This window comes from Gymnoscopelus microlampas, assembly GCF_963454915.1.
Source record: "Gymnoscopelus microlampas genome assembly, chromosome: 23".
In the NCBI taxonomy this organism is placed as follows: Eukaryota; Metazoa; Chordata; class Actinopteri; order Myctophiformes; family Myctophidae; genus Gymnoscopelus; species Gymnoscopelus microlampas.
Window position 1 is genome coordinate 8,561,810 of NC_139960.1, and position 23,341 is coordinate 8,585,150.

At 43.9% G+C, this 23,341-nt stretch overlaps 1 protein-coding gene across 1 annotated transcript in view; it reads right to left on the reverse strand.

Moving 5' to 3' along the window:
• Window positions 1-23,341, reverse strand: part of LOC311039662 (plexin-A4) — a 162,184-nt gene that overhangs the window by 105,132 nt on the left and 33,711 nt on the right. Inside the window, exons 3-5 of the mRNA XM_084049606.1 lie at window positions 16,154-16,307; window positions 9,438-9,537; window positions 8,894-9,008 (exon numbers count right to left, since the gene is read on the reverse strand). Coding sequence (XP_083905732.1) covers window positions 8,894-9,008; window positions 9,438-9,537; window positions 16,154-16,307 — 369 coding nt within the window. The remainder of the gene's footprint in view (window positions 1-8,893; window positions 9,009-9,437; window positions 9,538-16,153; window positions 16,308-23,341) is intronic.

Genomic DNA, 23,341 nt, shown 5'->3' on the forward strand with positions numbered 1-23,341 from the left:
AAGGCCTGGATGGAGCCGAGGGAGCGTGGAGGGAGCGCACGTTAAGAGTGTACGTTAGAGCGCATGTTAGAGTGCACACTGGAGTGCACGTTGGTCCGGGTTGATGATAACACTTGTCTGAAGTTCATTAAAAGCCACTTGATTGGGTTACACACTGAGTGACTGACACACACTGTGACACCATTCACAAAGTCATTATAGATAAAATGACACGCGGCGGGGTGGTGTGTGTGTGTGTGTGTGTGTGTGTGTGTGTGTGTGTGTGTGTGTGTGTGTGTGTGTGTGTGTGTGTGTGTGTGTGTGTGTGTGTGGGGGGGGGGGGGGGGGGGGGGGTGGAAGAGGTGGTGCACAAATGTTTGCTTTCATGGGTTTCATTTTGCTAAGAACGTGGAGTCGTATTTGAAGAGTCAAAATGAAAAAGAGAGAGAGAGAGAGAGAGAGAGAGAGAGAGAGAGAGAGAGAGAGAGAGAGAGACTGGAGAGATGGGATCCAATTGTCTTCCACTTCATAGCGTTGAACTCGAGGGATCATACACGTTCCATTTCCCATTCGGCAATAGCGGTACGGCGCAACGGGCGCAGGATTATGACCTCATCAGCAGCAGCCTCAGAAGAGACTCACAGCACAGAGGACAGACCATAAGAGTTATAAGAGCTAGACAACAGACCCCACCCACCCCCCCACCCACCCACCACCGACTCATGTCAATGAAGCTGCTCACCCAGCGCACGAAGCCACGGAAGTATACTATACACGCTACTTCCACATTTTTTGTGCCCAATTTGTGGGTTCCAGGTGCTGCCCGGCTAGATGATGCAGAGTTGGGAACCAAATGAACCCTTATAGATCTTTAACTCCTGAGAGTGTAAAATGAAACTTTTGGGTGCGTTTGGTAGAGTTAAATTATTGTAAAACATCTGCATTACTTAATTTACAAGAAGTCTACACAATTAGAGAATGTAGAAGGATTGCTATTTTGATCAACGTTTGCCTGTCATCTCTCCTATGGTACCAACATCAATACAGCATGGAATTGTGGACAAAATCTTATCCAACGACAAGAAAATATTCGTAGTTTTGGGTCTGAGAAGCTAAATCTCATCAAACGGTGGTCCCGTGGCTCAAATTGATATGAAAAGGGTTGAAAACCACTGCTTTACAACATCGTCTTTAACCAGACCTCAGTCATCTCCGGGCTCGACTATTGCAGCTATGGCCTCGCTGGTCTGATGGCATACAACCCCCCAGCCCCCCACCCCCCCCCCCCCATGTGTCTCTCTCTCTCGTCTTCTTTTCTATCCCTACTTAGACCTACTTAGATCTGATAATAATGTGGGAGCAGCAGGGGGACGTGTGAAGGGTGGAGGAGAGGACAGTGACGAAGGAGACAAGAGCATGAACTAGGAATGCAAAAGCCCTTGGCATAGTTTGAAGGAATGGAGAGAACGAGAGAGAACAAGAGAGAGAGAAAGAGAGAGAGCATTATTAAACCACAGAGAGACGGAGAAGAGACCATAATTGGAGCAGTGGAAGGAGAGCATCTTAAGTTTTTCCACACAGACATCCCCTCCACCCCCCCACACCCCCCCACACCCCCCCCCACACACACACCCCCCCCCCACACACACACACACACACACACACACACACACCCCCCCCCACACACACACACACACACACACACACACACACACACACACACACACACACGACACACGCCACGTTGTGCACGATTACCAAGTCCTCCTTTATGACGGCCTCTGTTTTTTATCGTCTCCTACAAAGCCTCGGGCAAAGGCACACTCATCCTCGTTCTCTCCATTTACCCTCTCTCCTTCCAGCTCTCTCTCTCTCTCCCCCTCGGTCTCTCTCTCTCTCTCTCACACCACTGATTCTATTCCATCATTCATGCCTCTCTTCAGTATCTTCCAAAATCCCTCCATCCACGCTCTTCCCTCCATCTCTCGCCATCACTGGCTTATTCTCTTCTCCAACATAACCTTGATCTCTTTTCAAACCACTTTGTTACAACTTTTTTGTTTAGGCAAATGAACAAACAATTGGCTCAACACCTTACAGAATGGTAGTAGGTCTGTAATCTGTAATTTGCCCAAACAAAAAGGTGTAAAATGGCTGATTGAAGGTATTAACAACATTAACATTTGTTTTGCTTAAGACAGATGTCTCCCTCCTCTATTGTTTGTAACATAGAACTGTAATCAGGTACTTTAATCTATTAAGACCGGGAAAGCATCGGTGTAATTTTAGATTTCTTTGGCAATTCAAAAACAGCAGATATACAAGCTCATAGCACGGCATTGTAGATCTGCTAAAAGAAATGTCCAAATGTGCGCAAATCTTTGAATATATGTAGAAGATATATACATTTTTAACTCAAATATTTGCTTCTGGGGGTCCCTGGAAGAAAATATTTGAGATGGGGGGAGCGGACCGCAGAAAAATACATATCATTTTGGGGGTCCTTGACGTGAAAAAAGTTTGAGAACAACTGACATTATAAGCCACATATTTTTTCTTTTAAAAAAAAAACTGTTAGGATTTAGAAGACATTTGTAGAATCCCCAGAGACAAAGATATTTTTGAATCGCCAAAGTATAAAATATGGATAAAGTGGTTACGCAGATGCGTTAACGGGTTTAATAGGTTAACACCACACCGTAAACACAGGTCCTATACAGCTGTCAAAAAAAAAAAAGTTGGTGGTTGTGAACAGCTTGTTACCATATTATATCGGGCGTAACGACGCAGAGTCGTTAATCGTTTAGACATGCGAGTCCATCAGCGATGAGGGCTCACGATGATCACGTGACCTTGAACGTGCCGCGGTCTGATCCAGGGTGACGGCGAGACCCCCGGCGAGACCCCCGTCCCCACCGTGCATACTAACCACGGGCTCAACCCAGTCGGAGGAGGGGATTTGCTCCGGCATCTATCTGCTCATTAGCATCTCATTAGCATTATGCGCTGCGGGATTATTCAGATCACTTCCCAGAAAATCCTTTAATTGGAATAAGAACACCCAACGTGCATCTGCTGGAGGTCACGGGGAGGTCACATCCTATTTCCCTGAGCAAAGTTGACTTGTCATCGTCTCTGTGTGGAACCTGGGAGATGGAGTGTGTGTGTGTACGTGCGCACGTGCGTACGTGCATTTGTGTGTGTGTGTGTGTGTGTGTGTGTGTGTGTGTGTGTGTGTGTGTGTGTGTGTGTGTGTGTGTGTGTGTGTGTGTGTGTGTGTGTGTGTGTGTGTGTGTGTGAACCTGCATATCGTTGTTGTCGGGCAGAAACCTCCTATGTCCTCATTTCAATTTCTACGTCATCATAAAAGAGTGTCATGCACATGTAGTGAAAGTAGACGATCTGCAAGCTCGATGTGACGCGCTGTGAAGCTTGTGCTATTTTCACTATTTCAGCTGAGAGAGAGGTGAGGGACAGGGACAGGGACAGGGAGGCAGGGACCCCCTCTATATTGTATAAAATTGTGTTACAGATTAAACATTTTTTGTTTTACTTGGTCTGCTCTTTTTCCCCTCTACACCTATACCTCTTTGCCAAAAATAGCCGATCTACAAGCTCACAACGCCTCGCAGCGCGAGGCGTTGTGAGCTTGTAGATCGGCTATTTATGGCTAAAGTTCTCCTTAAAAAAAAAAAAAGAGGACATACAAGATTTCCACCCGACATTCGTGTTCATACGTGCATGTTTGGAGCGCGTGTTTAGAGTCCATGCCTAAATCATTAATTCACTGCAGCGCGTGCCGCAAAACCGCCAGCCAATCCCCCCGACCTTGGATCCGAAGGGTTAATTAAAAGCAAATTAGAACCCATTAAGCCTGTGAAACACCTGCTTTTTTTTTTCGCTCAAGTTCAAAGACAAACGTTAGCAGGTCGCTAACTAACGTGCTCATAACCAAATCCCCCGTCACTCTATTTACGCTTTGTCGTCACGCGTTAGGACATCATTATCCTGGGTCAATATTAACGTCGGAGTGAGTTAATTGGAAACGTAAACACACACAGACAGCAGGCCGGGTCTCCGCCTACTACGCGTGACCAGTGGTGGAAAGTAACTAAGTACATTTACTCGAATACTGTTCTTAAGAATAATTGTAGGGTATTTTCTTACTATTTTCCAATTTTCAATACTTTATACTTCTACTCCACTACATCTCAGAGGCAAATATTGCGATTTTACTCATATGGATAACGGTGAACAAGTACTACTTTATTCAAAGAGTCACATAGCTGACAAAATCGTCGGGTGGTTAGTTTATTTTTGGAACACATACAGTATGAATAAGATTTGCCTATATGGGACTTCCAATATCATAAATCAGTGGTTCTCAAACCTTTTCATGTCACCCCCAAATTGATGTATGTATTTAGCCACGTGCCCTCATCTCAAATATTTTCTTCCAGGGACCCCCTGAAGCAAAGATATGAGTTACACATGTTCGCTTAAAAAATCTATATATTCAAAAGGTTTGCACAAATTCTCACAATGTTTCAAAAATAGCAGATCTACAAGCTCATAGCGCGGCACTCGGTGCCGCGCTATGAGCTTGTAGATCTGCTATTTTTGAATAGCCAAAGTATAAAAGGTTAAATTTATTGTAATGCTATATTAACACATTTTGGTGGGGACCCCCTGGAACCCCCCCAGACCCCACTTTGAGAACCAATGCCATAAATAACGGCGTGACCCCAGGGGTAGTGGTGGGAGTGACGTCAGGACTTCAGTACTCTATGTCATCCAAAAAGACAAATAATGACTGACATCACCCCCGCCCCCAGACCAATATATCCGTCAGGTTCTACGAAGGACGGTTTGAAAAACATTGTTGTGTGTGTGTGTGTGTGTGTGTGTGTGTGTGTGTGTGTGTGTGTGTGTGTGTGTGTGTGTGTGTGTGTGTGTGTGTGTGTGTGTGTGTGTGTGTGTGTGTGTGCGTGCGTGCGTGCGTGCGTGCGTGCGTGCGTGCGTGCGTGCGTGCGTGCGTGCGTGCGTGCGTGTGTGTGGGCAGGCTGAAGGGCTGGGGGGTGTGAACATAGTGATATGACTGAGAGAAGGCTGCTCATCAAAGTAAGGGGTTTCCCCTACGGTATGATGTCCCTGTCCCCCCCGTCACACAGCCCGTCTGATGATGAGGACTAGTCATCTTCATTACGGCACACCTCAGGCTCTTCATAACCCCCCCCTCCCCCTGATATCTACTGTCAGTCAGTTGAGAAGTAGAGAATAGGAAGGGAAGGGAAGGGAAGAGAAGAGAAGAGAAGAGAAGAGAAGAGAAGAGAAGAGAAGAGAAGAGAAGAGAAGAGAAGAGAAGAGAAGAGAAGAGAAGAGAAGAGAAGAGAAGAGAAGAGAAGAGAAGAGAAGAGAAGAGAAGAGAAGAGAAGAGAAGAGAAGAGAACAGACATGCACCCCAACCAGAGAGTAGCTTGTCCTTTGCAGCAGAGAAGCCTAATTACATGCGGGCTCTGCTTTGAGGGGAATAGGACCCGCTTGCCAATACTGATTGATAATTCACACAGCCTAAGCTGTCGCTGGGAATAGGGATAGGGAGAGATGAAATGCCTTCATTTTGCTGCCTGCCACCGCCCTCTTTGATGTGCAGTCAAGAGCCGGAACACGCCAAGAAGTGCGCGTTGCCAGATGGAAGCGCCGCGGCTGTGAAAGGTACCTCTCAACTCGTTTAATGCGCGATACGTATACCAGGTACAAGAGTCTCATACAGCTACAACAGAGCTGTACATGAAACCCCCCGTTCCCCCGCCCCCGTTGATGGATGTTTGTCTTCTCTCTGGTCAAACATTTCTCCACCATGTTTCCAGGACAGGAGAAAGATTAGTCTCTCTCTGAGGATCAAGGCTATAGGCAGCGGCTGTGCTGACAGCTTAGGAAATTCAACGTCTTAAGACTACCGTTCACACTGGCAGATACAAAAGATACGAAGCTACACAACTTGGGAAAATCCTCATTCTACTACTCTGCCATGCACCGAAATGTGTAATGCCCTGACACCGTCCCTTAAACCAGTGGTTTTCAACCCTTTTCATATCAAGGTCCATAATTTGTTCGGCATTTGAGGCACGGACCACCACTTGATGAGACTTAGCCTCTCCTTTTGTCCACAATTCCATGCTGTATTGATGTTGGTACCATAGGAGAGACAACAGGCAAACGTTGATCAACACAACAATTCTTCTACATTCTCTAATTGTGTAGACTTCTTGTAGATTAAGTAATGCAGGTGTTTAACAATACTTTAACTCTTGAGAGCGTAAAATGGAACCAAATGGACCCTTATGGGTCCATTTGGTTTCATTTTACGCTCTCAAGAGTTAAAGATCTAATAAGGGTCTATTTGGCAACCAACTCTCCATCATTTAGCTGGGGACCACCTGGAACCCCCTCAAGGACCACTGGTGGTCTCCGGATCACTGGTTGAGAACCACAAACAATTTGGATCACTGGCTACCTTCAAAACAGGCCTAAAAATCCATCTTTCAGGAGACGAAAAGTGGAGGTTTTCACTGCTGACATTTTTTTGTACATATTAGCGTTTTATATTTGTTTATGAGCCACCTAGAAAAGAACCACAGAGCAGAGATGAAGGCGCAAGGGGCTGTCATGGCAACAACTGGAGCGGAGGGCACAAGACCGTGAGAGGATGGAGGAGTTTCATCAATGTTCCTCAGGGAATGTAAAGGCCTAAGCTAAGATAACAGAAGCTCGCAAAGTCCTTCTACTCTGCTACTGTACCACACAGACCATTCTGACCGGTGCTATCCATAGAGTTAAAACATAATAGAGAGGAAACAAAAATCCCCTTCCCTTCCCTTGTATTGAGTTGCTCACCCAGTGCATACTCCCTTTTCACCCCTTTTTTCGAGTTGGGAAATGTGCCGGGGCGGGTCTATTTGGGGCCTATGTGACGCGTTTTGCGCCACTCTGCACGTCGTCTCGCATGCGCAGTAGTGTCACCTCCGTGCGCAACCCTGTGCGCAAGCTTATGAGTCGAGCCCATTGGTCGAAACCGCTTTCGCTCATTCATGAGTCTGTCCCCAGCCGTAATAAGCTGCAGTACCAATGATTGGCCACCCTGTCCAATGCGCTTCACTGCTAGCCTCGCGTAGCCAGACTATATCACTGCGTGGATATGAGTCTGGTGCTTCCATGAGGACGTTTTTTTTCCCAAGGGGCGGGATCAAAACAATGGCCCTCGACGCAATTGGTTAGACCTACAACCAACTACCAATTACAGTCTCCCATATTCGAATACTGGGCCCTGATTGGTCACCCACGTCTTCTAGAGCAGGAAATGGATTGTCTATGGAGCGGTGCCAGACCCAAATCGCAGAGTGCAAATTGTTTTTGTACTCGCAGTTTCGTCTGGTCCCAGGCTACTTGGATCTTTGGGGCTTGGGGCTATCACCGTTTTGGTATAACTCCTCCCGGGACCAGCCAGCCCGGCAGAGGGCGGGGCACTCGGACAAGCATCACCCCCCCCATGGGGGCTACACTCCCCTCCATGCAGATCTCGTGCTCCACTCTGGATTATGAAGCAACCACATCACATCACCACAGCAACGGGCTGTTTGTGCCCCTGTGGTCACGCAAACCCCTGTGCCGTCACAAAGCCACCATAGAGACACTCACCCCCCCCCCCCGCCCCTAAACTACAGTATCAGACTGTAGGGCTGTTCACATGGGAGGCAAATGACACCAAGTAATTCCTTTTTCAATGAGAGGCGAGCGTTCCTTTTGGAACGCGGCGCGGTCACTGTGCACAAGCGGGTCACAAGCGGGTGCATGGGCATTGTGTCGCTGCCGGTGTAATAAAGCACTTTAACCCATTAAGACCTGAGGCGATTCTTTAAAACAAATCAAAATCATTTTTTGGACAACAATAAAAAATAGCAGTTCTACAAGCTCATCTGCTATTTTTGAATAGCCAAAGAAATCTAACACTGATGCGTTCCAGGTCTTAATGGGTGTTATGACCCTATAGGTCATATTATGTATTTTCCTGTGTGTTTTCCCCCTCATTGGTGTGTTTATGAATGAGTGGTGAGGAGTGAGTGATTTGAATACCAGCTGGTGTGAATGGTGAATGAGTGAGTGGTGGCGGCTGAGTGTCTGGCTGGTTACAGTAGGTGGAGCCTGCTGATGATTGGCTCCTGTGACCAGGCTGGGGACTATAAAGATGGCTATAAAGATGGCTGTCCCCAGTCACTCAGATGTCTTCCTTCTAACCAGCCTTCAACCACAACAGTCATTTGTGTTTGATAGTGATTTTAGCTCTGTTAGTGTTTTAGAGTTGCTAGTTTTAACATGGGATAGTTTACAGCTTTTAGGTATTGTAGGGGTGGGTGGCCTTTCTTTTCTTTATGTTTATGTGTGAAGTTAGGTAAGAACTATGTATTTCTGTTTGGTACAGGTAAGCGTAGGCTTTTGTTTTGAGTTTGATTTGATGTACAAGGGCCCACCCTGAGGTAATATACCCATGTTTTAATCGTTGTTTAATAAATCACTGTCCTTTGGACATTTAAACTTGTGTTGACTGGTTGTGTTTGGAGACTTGGAAGGAGGGAGTCCATTATGTGTTGCGACCATAGGCTCCCCTAGGCCGGGTCGTAACAATGGGTTAAAATGGACCTGTAAGGGTCCCTGCATGGGACTAAATAAATTAATAAGTTAATAAAAATGGACCTGTAAGGGTCCCTGCGTGGGGCAGGAAAAGTAAATACATAAACAAGTTAATTCATAAAATGGACCCGTAATGGTCCCTTTATGGGACTAAATAGATAAATAAAATACATAAGTAAGTTAATAAAATGGACCCGTATGGGTCCCTGCGTGGGACAGAACTTACCTCAGGCGTTTTAACTCGTCCCTCCTGGAAGGAGCAGGTTCGAGGGTCGTGGGTGCAGTCATGTCTGTATTTACACCAGTGACACTGGTACGGACTGCTGACGCACGACAGGCACCTGGAGGATAACCAAATACACATACCCTTATTATTCAGAAACAATGTTTTAATATTTAATGATATACATATTTAATAAAAAAAATAAGAAAAATCTGATATTTTAATATAAATAGCTTTATGGTCATGATTCACCAGAAGCCTGGATGGCTTGGTTCCAGGCGTAAAATAATTAATATAAATATTTTCGGAAATCTATATGGGAAACAATAATGGGCTTTCTATCTGTGGAACCACAAAATGGCCACCACTGCTATGACCTATGGGCGTATCAGTCGAATCGGCGGTTCTGGACAACCGCCTATCCGACCGACTGAAACGATCAGTGACGTGCATATAGTTTCATGTGCTCATCAGTGACATGCACAGAGATTAATCCTATGTTTATGTAATAAAAAAAACAACATTAAGGAATGATGGGAGGACGTACGACTTGTGGACGCTGCAGTTGTAGAAAACAAAGCTGGTGTTGGCGAACGCCAGACCCGTCTCCTTGGACTTGAGGTAGAGCTGCACAATCTGATGGTCACCTGGTGGACAGAGTCAGCATTGCATCAGTTAGACAAACAAAAACACTATCTGATGGTCACCTGGTGGACAGAGTCAGCATTGCATCAGTTAGACAAACAAAAACACTATCTGATGGTCCCCTGGTGGACAGAGTAAGCATTACATCAGTTAGACAGACACATGGTGGACAGGTAAACAAACATTACACCTGAATGTGGTAACGTTAAAAGTTTTATGTCTGTTGTCTCTCTCTCCCGAACACAGAGAGGAAATTGCACTGATGCCCGAACTACAATAACGATAAAAATATACTGTTATAATTCACGAGTTATAACGTCGTAAAATTAGCTACCATATAGAATGGCTAGAATAACTTGAATTCATTCAAATAAGGATTGCAGCAGTTAGGAGTATAATTAACAGAATGAAGCTACAGGTTCTTAACCTGTCGTACAGGAGAAGACAGCTTCTAAAGGACAGATGTTCTTCCTCTTCTAAAAGGTAGTGTGTGAGCACATGAGTGCAGACGCACGCACCCGCGCACCAATGATCAATCCCCATGGGTTAAAAATCTTAAAAGAGTGTCTGGCAGCATAAAGGAACAAGGTGATTGAAAATAACATGTGTGCTGTGTGTGTGTGTGTGTGTGTGTGTGTGTGTGTGTGTGTGTGTGTGTGTGTGTGTGTGTGTGTGTGTGTCTGTGCACGTGTGCCTGTGTGCGTGCTGAAGTGCACCTGAGTGTCTGCGGTACTGTACATGGCTTGTCCTTTTGTCTGCTCTAATGAAGGAATTCATGTTTAATTCAACAGCACATTCACATACTATCTAACTACTAACCACTCCTTTCTCTACTTACAGCTCCATCTCTCTCTCTCTCTCTCTCTCTCTCTCTCTCTCTCTCTCTCTCTCTCTCTCTCTCTCTCTCTCTCTCTCTCTCTCTCTCTCTCTCTCTCTCTCTCTCTCTCTCTCTCTCTCTCTCTCTCTCTCTCTCTCTCTCTCTCTCTCTCGTTCATCAATCATTGTAAAGCTCTGCTGACAATGGCTCTGTCCTAATTACCTGAATGTTACCTTGAAGCTGCCTTATACCTCTTGTCTTCTTTCCTCGACTAATGAGTGTGTGTGTGTGTGTGTGTGTGTGTGTGTGTGTGTGTGTGTGTGTGTGTGTGTGTGTGTGTGTGTGTGTGTGTGTGTGTGTGTGTGTGTGTGTGTGTGTGTGTGTGTGTGTGCGCGTTTGTGCGTGCGTGCGCGCACGCGTGTGCGCGTGTGTGTGTGTCTTACTATGCGTGTGGGGATTTTTGGTCCCCACACGCGTAGTATTAACCTGTCAAAATTGACCTTGCGGGATCATTAATTCATGGCTAAGAAGTTATTAACAGATTCGGGTTGGGATCAGGTATTTCGGGGTTAGGTTTAAAGGCCTGATTATTCTGTTTGCATATATCGTGCGGGTCACTGGACGTGATGCGTTTCTGCACAGTAGAGTTTGGTAATAATTGGTAATTTCAAAAATAGCTGCGCTACATATTTGGAGCTTGGCAGATCAGCTATTTGTGTTTGACACCTTTGTACGACTACATAATTAAAAAGTAGGGCTTAAAAGGTTAATCAGAGTAATGAATCTAGTCAGTTATGAAACAATTAGAATGCTTTCCCATTGATTTTGATGAGATAATACAAAATAAAACTGCTTCAAGATAATTCAATTAATTGAAAACATTATCAATAGAATAATCGCTAAGCAAATAGTAATAATCACTAGTTGCAGCAACACGGGCTGCATTCAATACAAGACAGTCTAATGACCTTCTTCCAGACAACTTGAGGACTTGTGACATTGTGAGAAGAGATATACTGTCCTAGATCAACTATCTTGTGTCAATTATTTTGGTCCATTCCTGTTATTCTCAGAAGACCTCAGATGCTAATAAATTCTCTCAGTCTCTCATTCAGGTTTTTTTTATTCTGTTGCGTTTTATTCCTACTCACAAATATCACTTCAATTTCAAGTCCTTTATCAGTGGTGAACAGTAACTAAGTACATTGTTTTTGCATCTGTACTTTCCTTGAGCAAGGCTACTCCAGAACTTTAACTCAAGTAGAAGTTAGACTGACAAACATTCAACTGTAATATTTAACCGGGAGTATCTATCCTTTGACTCAAGTACTGGGGTTCAGTACTTTGTCCAGCACTGAACATAATAATACAACGATTAGGGACGGATCTCCTCTCAACCTCTCCTCCAACAGAACATTGATTTTTATTTTCTAGAGCATGTGCAGTTAGTCTGCGCATGCAGTGCGCACGGTCACAATATCTAGAAGGCTCGCGGATCATGAACTGGTGACGCAATGCACATCATGCAGACACTCACAGCCACGCGGGCGCTGTGTGTGTGTGTGTGTGTGTGTGTGTGTGTGTGTGTGTGTGTGTGTGTGTGTGTGTGTGTGTGTGTGTGTGTGTGCGTGCGTGTGCGTGTGCGTGCGTGTGTGTGCACGTGTGTGTGTGTGCGTGTGTGTCCGTGTGTGTGCCCGGCAGGTCTTCTCTGTACTGTAATTTCATGGTGGCCTGCATCCCTCCACCTCTCTATTACAGTCTATAAAGTTATCATTATTCATGCCGCGCTGCCTGCACGCTAGCGGCCGCATGCAGTCTGCAGCCACGGCCTCATCTAATCACTCACTTTATGTTATCGCTGCTGTCGGAGGAAGAAACCTCGCATGTCCATATTTCAACTTTTTGATGGTTGTTTTTAGTTTTTTTTCTGTAAATGAATGCCCTACTGTGTCATCTACATGTACAGTGTCACATAAACTTAGCAAAAATAGCCCACCAACAACCTATGGCTATTTTTATTTGCTATTGTGAAAGTGGTTAAAACTGCACTAGTATGTAACTTTCCTCTTCTAGCCCGGATTTGAACCTGGTTTCGTACACATGAACATCAGGTCAGAATTCGTGTCAGATCCTGTGTCTAGGTGAGGCATGACCTTTGACACGATCTAAATGTCTCAATAGAAGAGCAGGGAGACAAAATACAACCACCCCAATAGTGCAAGTTATATTAAAATACTCTACCATACAGACTGTATAAGTTCTATTGTATTAACATACTCTACCATACAAATTGTATACGTTCTATTATATTAACATACTCTACCATACAAATTGTATAAGTTATATTGCATTAACATACTCTACCATACAGATTGTATACGTTATATTGTGTTAACACTAGAGGTCCGCCCCCTAACCACGCACGGGGCTCTAGTAGCCAAACGAATTGTGTGTGCGCATTGCTTGTTAGTCGCGCGATACCTGGAAACCTGTGGCTGCTCCGTTGCAGACAGGCAGAGGCACAGGCAGCGTTTTAACTCGACAGTACAGCGTGTACACGTTCATTACAACAGCGGTGTGTGTTTCGACACGCAAACCGAAAGCAAAAGCAAAAGCAACAGCGGGGGTTAAAGGGCTCGCCTCTTTGTTTACTCTACCACACATTTTGGACAAATCAAAATGGCATTTTATTCATACAAAATAAGTTTCATAGTGCAGCTTTAATTCTGTCTGTGACTTTTATAAATATTGAACCAATGAAAGGAATTAAGAAGAGTTTGTGACTAAAAAACCTTGTATGGACAGAAAAACAGAACCTTTTGTTCCAATGGATCCATTGTAGTTATTATTTAATAATAACTACAATGGATCCATTGGAACAAAAGGTTCTGTTTTTTTGTCCATACAAGGTTTTTCCACCGACGGCAGCGATTATGCTACAATTTCCACCGTGAGATATTAGGAACAGCAGCTGTCTAGTAAACAAAACAATCTGTGAGGCTCTATAAGCACAGAAGCTTAACAAGCAAACAAAAAGGTGAATATCGTCGCCGTCGGGCATGACACCTCTTATCTCCATATTCTACATGTTTGTCTTTGAGCTCCTGATGCTTTTGCATTTGAATCCTTTTTGGACATTATGAGGTTTCCATCCAAGACACTATATATATATATATATATATATATATATATATATATATATATATATATATATATATATATATATATATACAGTGGCGTGCACAGACATTTTGAGGGGCAGGTGCTCAAGTAAATTATACTTTTTTTTTGTTTACTTGGTCTGCTCTTTTTTCCCTCTACACCTAAACCTCTTTGTCAAAAATAGCCGATCTACAAGCCCACAACGCCTCACAGCGCAAGGCGTTGTGGGCTTGTAGATCTGCTATTTTTTGGCTAAATTTCTCCTCAGAAAAGGGATGCTAGGTTTCGAGAGGTTATGGTAAAAAGAAAAATCATATCACATAAAGATTTGGCGGTCCCGCTGTAGTAACTCTGAGGACCCTCTAGGGGTCCCGGACCCCCTGTTGAAGACCCCTGCTGTAAACTGAAAAAAAAACTTTTTTTCTTATTTTTTTCAAAAGGGCACTTCTGGTCAAGAGGGCAAAGGGCAGGTGCTCTAGCACCACCTGAGTCTATCTGTGCACGTCCCTGTATGTATATATATATATATATATATTCTCTATTTTCCCTGCAGTCATTGAGGTGTTTTTTTCGGGATGGTGTCTTCATTATATGGACATGAGAAGCCATCAGAAGCAGGGTCGTACAGATGGGGAGGGGCGGGGAGGTTGTTCAATTATACTGCAGCTTAACCAAGCGCAGAGAAGAGGAGAGATGAATGAGGGGATGAAATGGCTCTCTCTCTCTTATCAAAGCCAATGAATATTGTCACAAATACTCCCATCTTCTTTTGTCCCATGAAAGGTTGTGAAACTGGTGACAATCGTGTTGAAGGGGACATTTCTATAGAACATTGATTCCCAAATATAGGATCTACAACCCAAAATGGGTGTTTTTTTCTTCGGGAAAGTGAATCTGAAATGGATTTACCTGTATGGACCCATGATGAGGACCCAATCAGTTTTATGTCCACATTAAACTCTTCAATCTTCGGTTTTAAAGACATATGCGCTGTAATAATAACGTTCTACAATCCATATTATCTGCTCTTGCATATTGAATGAGCCACAATGAAACCTCCCCCTTCGCTCCACTGTAGCTTGGAGGGCGGGCATGACAGTCATATAGACAGCAATTATCAGCGGTGACATAAGCAGTGCTTTACAAAGGCCTTGCTGAAAATATAATGATATCATGTAGCCTGTGTGGGTCCGCAGTAAGGGGTCCTAGACCCATCAAGGTCCACTTCCGACCTGGTCTAATAATCTCGAATTATCCTCTGCCCCATTTTGGACCTGCTCTAATTATCCGCAGGCCTGGACCGGGTCTAATTATTCACGGGTCCATTTTGGAATGTGGGTCTAATCATCATCGGGTGCGTTTCAATTTACAATTTAACCATTTAGCTGAAGCTCTTAAGCCAGAGCGATTTACAGTAAGCAAGGTAAACACGAGGTAATCTAGGATCATAGGTAAACCAAGAACCTATCATCAGTCTAGACAGTGTAATATCAAAACATTTATAATCTGTACATTGAAACTATACACACTATAGGATGCCATGTCAACAAATGAACCTGGCATCCGTCTACATAACATGCTATCTAAATGACATTTTAACCGTTGCGACCTTTGTTTCGGTCCGGGTCTAATAACATCGAATTATCCTGTGGTCCGTTTTCCAGAACGTGTCCGATTATCCTAGGGTGCTTTTCAGAAACGGTCAAAATTATTTTTGGGGGGTGGGACCTGTGTTACCCTTTAGTCCCATGGATGCCTCCTCCATCTGCTGCTAGATCCACTTTAACTGATTGGAGTAAATAAAACCCAGTGCAACCTAATGAGTCGCTACTAAACACATCCTCGGGCAACGCTCCAAAGGGCCCGCAGAGTTACCGATGGCGACGGGGAAACACAAACACTCACATCACCCCCCACCCACCCCAGGTCAGTAAATAACACCACTCTGACTGCATGGGGAAGGAGAACGTGTTTAATCTCCTGATGGACCTGCATGCTTCTATGTCTCATGAAGACCATGCCTGAATCTACACTGTGGAGATCCTGAGCGGTTGGTATAAGCGGGTCCATTTGGTTACATTAGACAATCTAAGAGTTTCAAATTGAGTACATCACCCATATTCAGTCTTATCTTCGTAAAATTGGTCCTCGCTAATGCTTCTGTCTATTTACACTGTATCGTCGGTGGGCTGTGGAGAGTTCAGAGACCTACCTACCAGTGACATCATCGATGGGGATTCCAAGCTAATAGAAACTAGAGCCTTTCTCTTCCTGGAGAGTTAGAGAGTAAAAAATGACCGAACCTGTCTGCCAATGATGTCACTGGTAAGCAGTTTTCTGAACTGTCCATAGCCCACCAACGAGACACAGAGTGAGTAGACAGAAATGGTGCCACCTTATGAGCATTAATGAGGACCAATTATACGAAGATACGGTTGAAAAAGGTGATGTGCTCCTTTAACTCTGCGGCAGACACGTCATAAGACACAACGAATGAACGGATGGTAACTGATCGGGTCACAGAAATACAAAAAGTACATAAACTTTCTTCTCTTTGCAATTAGAAACGTACTCTGTATAGACTTTAAACAGACGGATCAGGAGTGTGACCTATAATATAATATGTGGTCCATCCTTACCTTTGTCCACGATGATGCGTGGAACCTCCTTCTCGGCAGGAGAGAAGCACTTGATGCGGTTCCCCTCCACCAGGCCGTCCATCTCCGCCAGGTCTTCAAACGTACAGTTTACACCGGCGGAGAGTTCTGGAACGTTGTGGGCCTCCAGAACCAGCTAGAGAGAGAGAGAGATCACCTTTATTTTCTAATAAATCATGACACTTTTTTCAGTTAAAACCTATAGTAACACACTTTTAAAAAACAACTGTCCCTCCACAACAGAACACATGAGTCTCATTGAAGCGCCACTGAAAAATAAAAACCTCAACATTATTCATGAGTGGATAAAACCCCCAAATCCACTCTGATTCTGGCCTTTACCAATGCCTTAAACATGGGCAAAAGATCCTCCCCTGAAACATTCAGCACTTGATTTGTTCCTGCTTTTGTAAATGGCCAGTTAGGCCCGACGTCCCACAACAAAGTTAAACAACAAAATACTTTTGTAAATAAGTGTAAATGTTGTAAGTAAATGTTGAATACCGGACTTTTTCTTGTAACAGACCATTGTATTTCAACATTGTGGTATTGATACTTTTACTTACGTAAGTAAAAAAAAGAGTACTTCTTCCACCACTGATAGACACAAATGTGACCTGATCTAACATCTTAAACGGTTTGTTCTGTTATGACAGAGTTTCTCGTTGCATCTGTGTGACTGAGACACTAATACTGAGACACTAACACACTATTATTATGTGTCTCTGAACTAAACCTCCACATCCACGGTCAGCTCTGTCTACTGACCTGGAGTCAGTATGTGAAACAGCCATCAGATGTGTGTTATACAGACAGACATTCAAAACATGTCCACTGGCTCTGACCCCTAGTGCTGACACAAACAACCTTGTGTGGGGAGACACGGAGCGAGGCAGAGGAAGAGAGAGGAAGAGGAAGGGGAAGAGAGAGGAAGAGGAAGGGGAACGGAGGGAGGACGTGAGTGAGTGAGTGAGCAAAAGAGAGACAGACAGAGAGAGATAGCATTTGAGAGAGCGCTATTTACTGCCAACCTGACCTTCCATCCACACAATGCCTTGCAAGTGAGGTGGGCTGGAAAGGAAGTATAACTGGGGACAAGGAGAGGAGTTAGAGAATTGGTCAAATTGGCCAATTTGTCCAATATTATGTAAGAAAGAGGCAAACATTGTGAAAATTGCCAATCTACAAGCTCACAACGCCTCACTTGTATTTATTATATAGTAGTAGCTATTTTCTCAATATTTATCTGTGGAACCGAATCAAACTAAATGTAATGCCTACAATTCCAAGTGCTTGTCAGGGTGGGGGTCCCCAGTTCAAATATGATTATTTTGGGGGGTCGCGGGCTGAAAAGTTTGGTAACCCTTGGACTAGGAGAGGAAGTACACATGTACTACAGGGGCTAAGGTCTCTGGAAAGAGTGTAGAAAGTGAATTATATGGCCCTCGACGATGAGGTGCAAAGGGAAAGGTGACTAGGAGAGGAGGTAAGGAAGCAGCGAGAGTCAAAGGTGCTACAATGTGACAGTGAAGAATGAAGATGAGAGGAGAGCAAGGGAGAGCAAGGGATATAAAAGAAGAAAGAAGAATGCAGATTCTCTCTCCTGGTTTGAAAATGTGCAGTGTAAGCTGCTCTTCCCCGAACTCGCCGCCGCGGTGTGACTTTAGAAGGAGAAAAAAAACAGAACCTTCTCCTTGAACAAGGAGAAAATAAAACACCGTGCTGGAAGAAGGGGGAGAGGGGGGGGGTGTTATTGATGGAAAAAAGCACATCTGCAGCGGCGGGGTCTTGGTGTCGGCATCCATTCATTCCAACGCCGCACGTGTGACGCGCTGCTTCAGAGAGAGGAGAGGAGAGGAGGAGCAGGAGGAGGAGGAGGAGGAGAACGGCTGACCTGAGCTGTTTTTATATTGGCTGTTTAATGAAAAGGAGGAAAGCCACGACTCCCGACATCACATACAGAGCCTCCCATTAAAGATGGACAATACATGGGCAGAGTCTCTCCTCGCTCTCACACTCTCTTAACCCGCCCCCCCCCGCCCCCTCCTCACGGCCTTAGACACTCTCATCCTCCCGTCTCGCTTTAATTTATTTTTTCGTTTTAAGGACGGAACGAACGAACGAACGCCGCCGCAGCCAGCCTAGAGTTTTCCTCAATTACGTTCGGAGCCATGCAGTCACCGCCGCCTGGCTTTCACTGCAGCAGGGCCACATGAATATGAAGATAAGAGCGAGCATGCGTGCACACGCACACACACACACACGCACACGCACACACACACACACACACACACACACACACACACACATACACACGCCCTCCTCCCCGCGTTCATAATGCAGCGTACCTAATGCTAGAGGATATGTGATGATGATGGGGTTGCTGTGTGTTTTGCGTTGCCATGGTGAAATGAAAAAAAAAAGAAGAAAAAAAGATGACAATTGTAGCGCTGGAGGAATATTATTCAAATGTGGCGAAGCCCGCATCTCATCTCATCCCCTCAATCACAGAACAGGGGGCCAGATAAGTCGGCTAGACTGATATGTACTGATATGATGAATGGGCGCACGTATTGGGAGGCGTGCGTCTGGTCCTGTTAGAGAATGTAAATTATGGTAAAGTGGTGTGAATGCCGTGGCTGCCGCACGAACGCTCGCTGTTTCGACCAGATGCTATGAGGATGTGACTCACATGTTCCTCTCGTTGCCATGTCGTCACACTGGGAGACATTTGCATGAGATAAACGGCCTCTCTACTCAGTGGTGTAAAGTAACTAAGTACATTTGCATATGCCAGCATATGTGTCGATGAAATGAAATTTGTCCCTGAGCAAGACTATTAACCCCTAATTGCTCACAGGTTCTCATTGGAAACAAGACCGCATGGACTTTCATGAACGACCTGTTAAAAGGAATTATCCTTATCCTTATCCTAACCAAGCCAAAGCTGGAGTGGAGGATGACATCATCATCATCTATGATGCAGAGGGCTCACTCACACATGGAGGAGAAGGGGAGCACGGCGAGGATCATGTTATTCGACTTCTCTAGTGCGTTCAATACCATCCAGCCCCTCGAGAAGCTTACATCTATGCAGGTGGACCTCAACATGGTGGCCTATACGAACTATCTCACCCGTAGGCCACAATATGTCATTCTACAAGGCTGCCAGTCCGATGTGTTAATGGGAAGAACTGGAGTACCCCAGGGAACCGTACTGTCGCCTTTCTAATTTAGCATCTTCCAGATGTATGCTGGTTAGTGATTGCTGTGGATAAGAACTTTCTTCTAAATGTCTACATTGGGAATTATCTTCCAAGGCTTAATTCCATGCTAATATGACCTCCGAGCAAGGCTGTTACGTTATGTTAGGCTGAAAGTAGTCAAAACTGCAACCGTTTGTGTGAAATAACAACAACTATTTCATATTTAAACTGAAATTACACCATTACCTCCACCCCCCCTCCATTTCACATAAAGTTTGACATAACATACTGTATGCTTCTATTTGATGGAACAGTGTGAACTTATAATTACTGAGCTTGTTAAGTTAAAATAGATAGAAACACAGGAATAGCAAGCGACTTAATTGAACCAGATTATCTATAAATCAAGCTTATAAAACAAACAACCCCCTGGTGTTTGTTTGAAGCCAAAAGATCTAAATTAATGTTGCTGTCTTTTTTTTCTACAAAAAGAGGGTGGTTTCAAAAGCTAAATGTGACTCTAGGGGAAGACCATCAGACTCATCCTTTCAAACAAATGTTTAATAACACAAAGGTCAAGGGTGGGGTATTTGACTGTCTGCCAGTGGCATGGATAGGGAGATGTGTGCCCCCTGTACCCCCCTCTAGGTAATGCCCGCTTACAGGGAAAAGGTTAAACACTCTCCAAAGGCACAGAACACACACGCACGCACGCACGCACACACACACACACACACACACACACACACACACACACACACACACACACACACACACACACACACACACACACACACACACACACACACACACACACACACACACACACACACACACACACACACACACACACACACACACACACACACACACGGGGGGGGAAGAAGTACTCACATTTTTTACTTAAGTAAAAAATATCAATACCACACTTTAGAAATACTCTGTTACAAGTAAAAGTCCTGTATTCAAAAGTTACTTGAGTAAAAGTACAAAAGTATTGCCATCAACATATACTTAAAGTACCAAAAGTAAGAGTACTCATTATACAGAATGTCCAATTTCACACGTTTTTAAAACTTATAAAAATCTTTTAAAAATAGCAGATCTACAAGTGAGCTTTGTAGATCGGCTATTTTCAAATGGCCAAAATATTTATAGGGCTGAAGGGGTTAATGTATGTTTTGGCGCGCGCACGCACGCACACACACACACACACACACACACACACACACACACACACACACACACACACACACACACACACACACACACACACACACACACACACACACACACACACACACACACACACACACACACACACACACACACACACTCTCCATGAATATCATTAGAGGAACCATATCTCTGGGTAAACCAAACATGCTCTGCTGTGACACGCAGTCATCCAGGCTTGACCTTAGAAAAGCAGACTGTTTATTTATGACATTCAGAATCATTTCTAAACCTTCTATTTCAGTGGCTCTCAACCTTTTCAGGCCGCGACCCCCCACAATAATCATATTTGAACTGGAGGACACCCCACAATAATCATATTTGAACTGGAGGACACCCCACAATAATCATATTTGAACTGTGGGACACAGAATGATGCGGGCTGACTAGCAATGTGACAAATAGTTTATCAAAAGCATCAGACTTTAATTTTTATAGAAACTTTGTTATTCAGTTTGGAATTCCAACTGGCAGTAGGATCACGCACACACACACACACACACACACACACACACACACACACACACACACACACACACACACACACACGCACGCAAGGATGCACGCACACGCGCACACACACACACACACACACACACACACACACACACACACACACACACACACACACACACACACACACACACACACACACACACACACACACACACACACACACACACACACACACACACACACTCAGGTATTTATTACTGTACATGTGAGGACATCAACATTTTAGCACAGCACTGAAAGTAGCTGGGAAATGGCCGAAAAAGATCAGAACAATGCTGATCTACAAGCTCACAACGTGCTGTGACGCGTTGTGAGGTTGTAGATCAGCTATTTTGAGTGTGACATCACCACACAACTACGTATAAAATAAGGGAAACTCTAACCCCAAAACCCTATAATAATAATCCTAATCCTATAATCCCAACCCGAATCTGTTCCTAATTGTAATCCTAACTCCCCCAAACCCTTTTAAAGCCCTAAAACAACCATTTCTCTTATGGGGAACCAGGAAAATGATCCTCACAATGTCTATTTCTCAAATTCTACTATATAGGCTACTTGTGGGGACATTTGACCCTCACATAGCATCGTGAGCCAGACTGTTTCCTCCCACAACGTTCAAATGCTTCCATCATACAGTCTGGAGCAAAGGAAGCTCTGAAAATGATCAGAGGATAAAGTGAACGCCTCCTCCCTGCTTCCGTTTTGTCTTTACAGTCACGTAAATTTGTCCTAATATAAATGAAATAAATCGACGCATATACTGTATACTTGCTGCTTAATAGAAGGCATGTTACGATTCACTCAACTCACGATACGATTCGAATCCCGATACTAGGTACTGTACAGTGTACATGATACGATTTTTCAAAATGTTTTTCAAGTTATTTTCCAGACAAATGCATTTTATTATATTATTTCTCTTTCTCTCTTTCAAATCCAGTATTTTCTTCTCTCTCTCATACTGTGTTTTCTCTTATCCTCTTTTCAATACAGTAGCAAATGACTGAAAACTCATTTTTGTATCAATTCTCTTACAAAGATCCTGTATTTTCTTCTCTTTTTTTTACGCGCCCTCTGCTGTTTGCATCGGAATAAATTTTTTATTAAATCGATTTAAATTGTCACCAGTTTGAATCGATTTTAATCGATTCACGATAAATCAAAAATAAAATGTAGAGTGTTTTTTAATCGGGAGGTGAAGTTTCAGGGATAGCATTCAGGAGAATGTGGAATAGTGGTTTGGGTACACGAGTATAGCCCTCACAAGTATAGTAATACAAGTACACACGCACGCACGCGAGCGTGCGCACACGCACGCGCGTGTGTGTGGATAGTGTGATCCTCTGCCACAGCATGGCATTACTCAAGGCGGGTTAAATGCCTGTCACATCCTACACGTTTCCAAGTGTGTATTTATATATGCAAATGAAGAATCTGTATCCTTTACTCTGAGTCATCACACTGTCTGTGTAGGACGAGCTCGGATGTGCTTGCGGGCAACGCTCCAAATATAATAACTAAGCAGACGTATAATGCAAATTGTATGATTTCTCAACGACCCCCCCTGGGCAGCGTGGAATTCATTTCACACCAATCAATACAGTCTTAACAAGCAATACAACGATGACTTCCAAATGTGGCACATTTGGCAGCCGAGTTCGGAAACGGCTAGAAAATAAATACGGGATGGAGATGAAGTGGTGTGAACGTCTGCCAACAATCAGGAGACACTCACACTGACCTCCAACTGTTGGCTGTAAACGTTAAGCGTTACACATACTGTATGTTAGTATAGTAATGGTAGGCTATAGTAAATGTGGTACTTAGTTCGACCACAGTCCCCCACGGCTCTATACTAGGACAGTGGCAGAAAGTAACTAAGTACATTTACTCAATTATTGTACTTAAGTGCAATGTTTTAGGCACTTTTACTTTACTGGAGTATTTCCAATTTTCAATACTTTTACTTCACCGCCGCTATATCTCATAGACAAATATTTGTGCTTTTTACTCCACTGCAATTATTTGAGAAACTTACTACGGTGATTTTGATTATTATTACGAAACATGCATTAGCCACTTCAGCCCTCTTTAAACTTTGGCTATTTTCAAAATATGTTTTTATAAATTGACACATTATGATATCTTGTGAAACGGGCCATTCTGCATAATGAGTACTTTTACTTGTGGTATGCCAAAATGTTGTTTA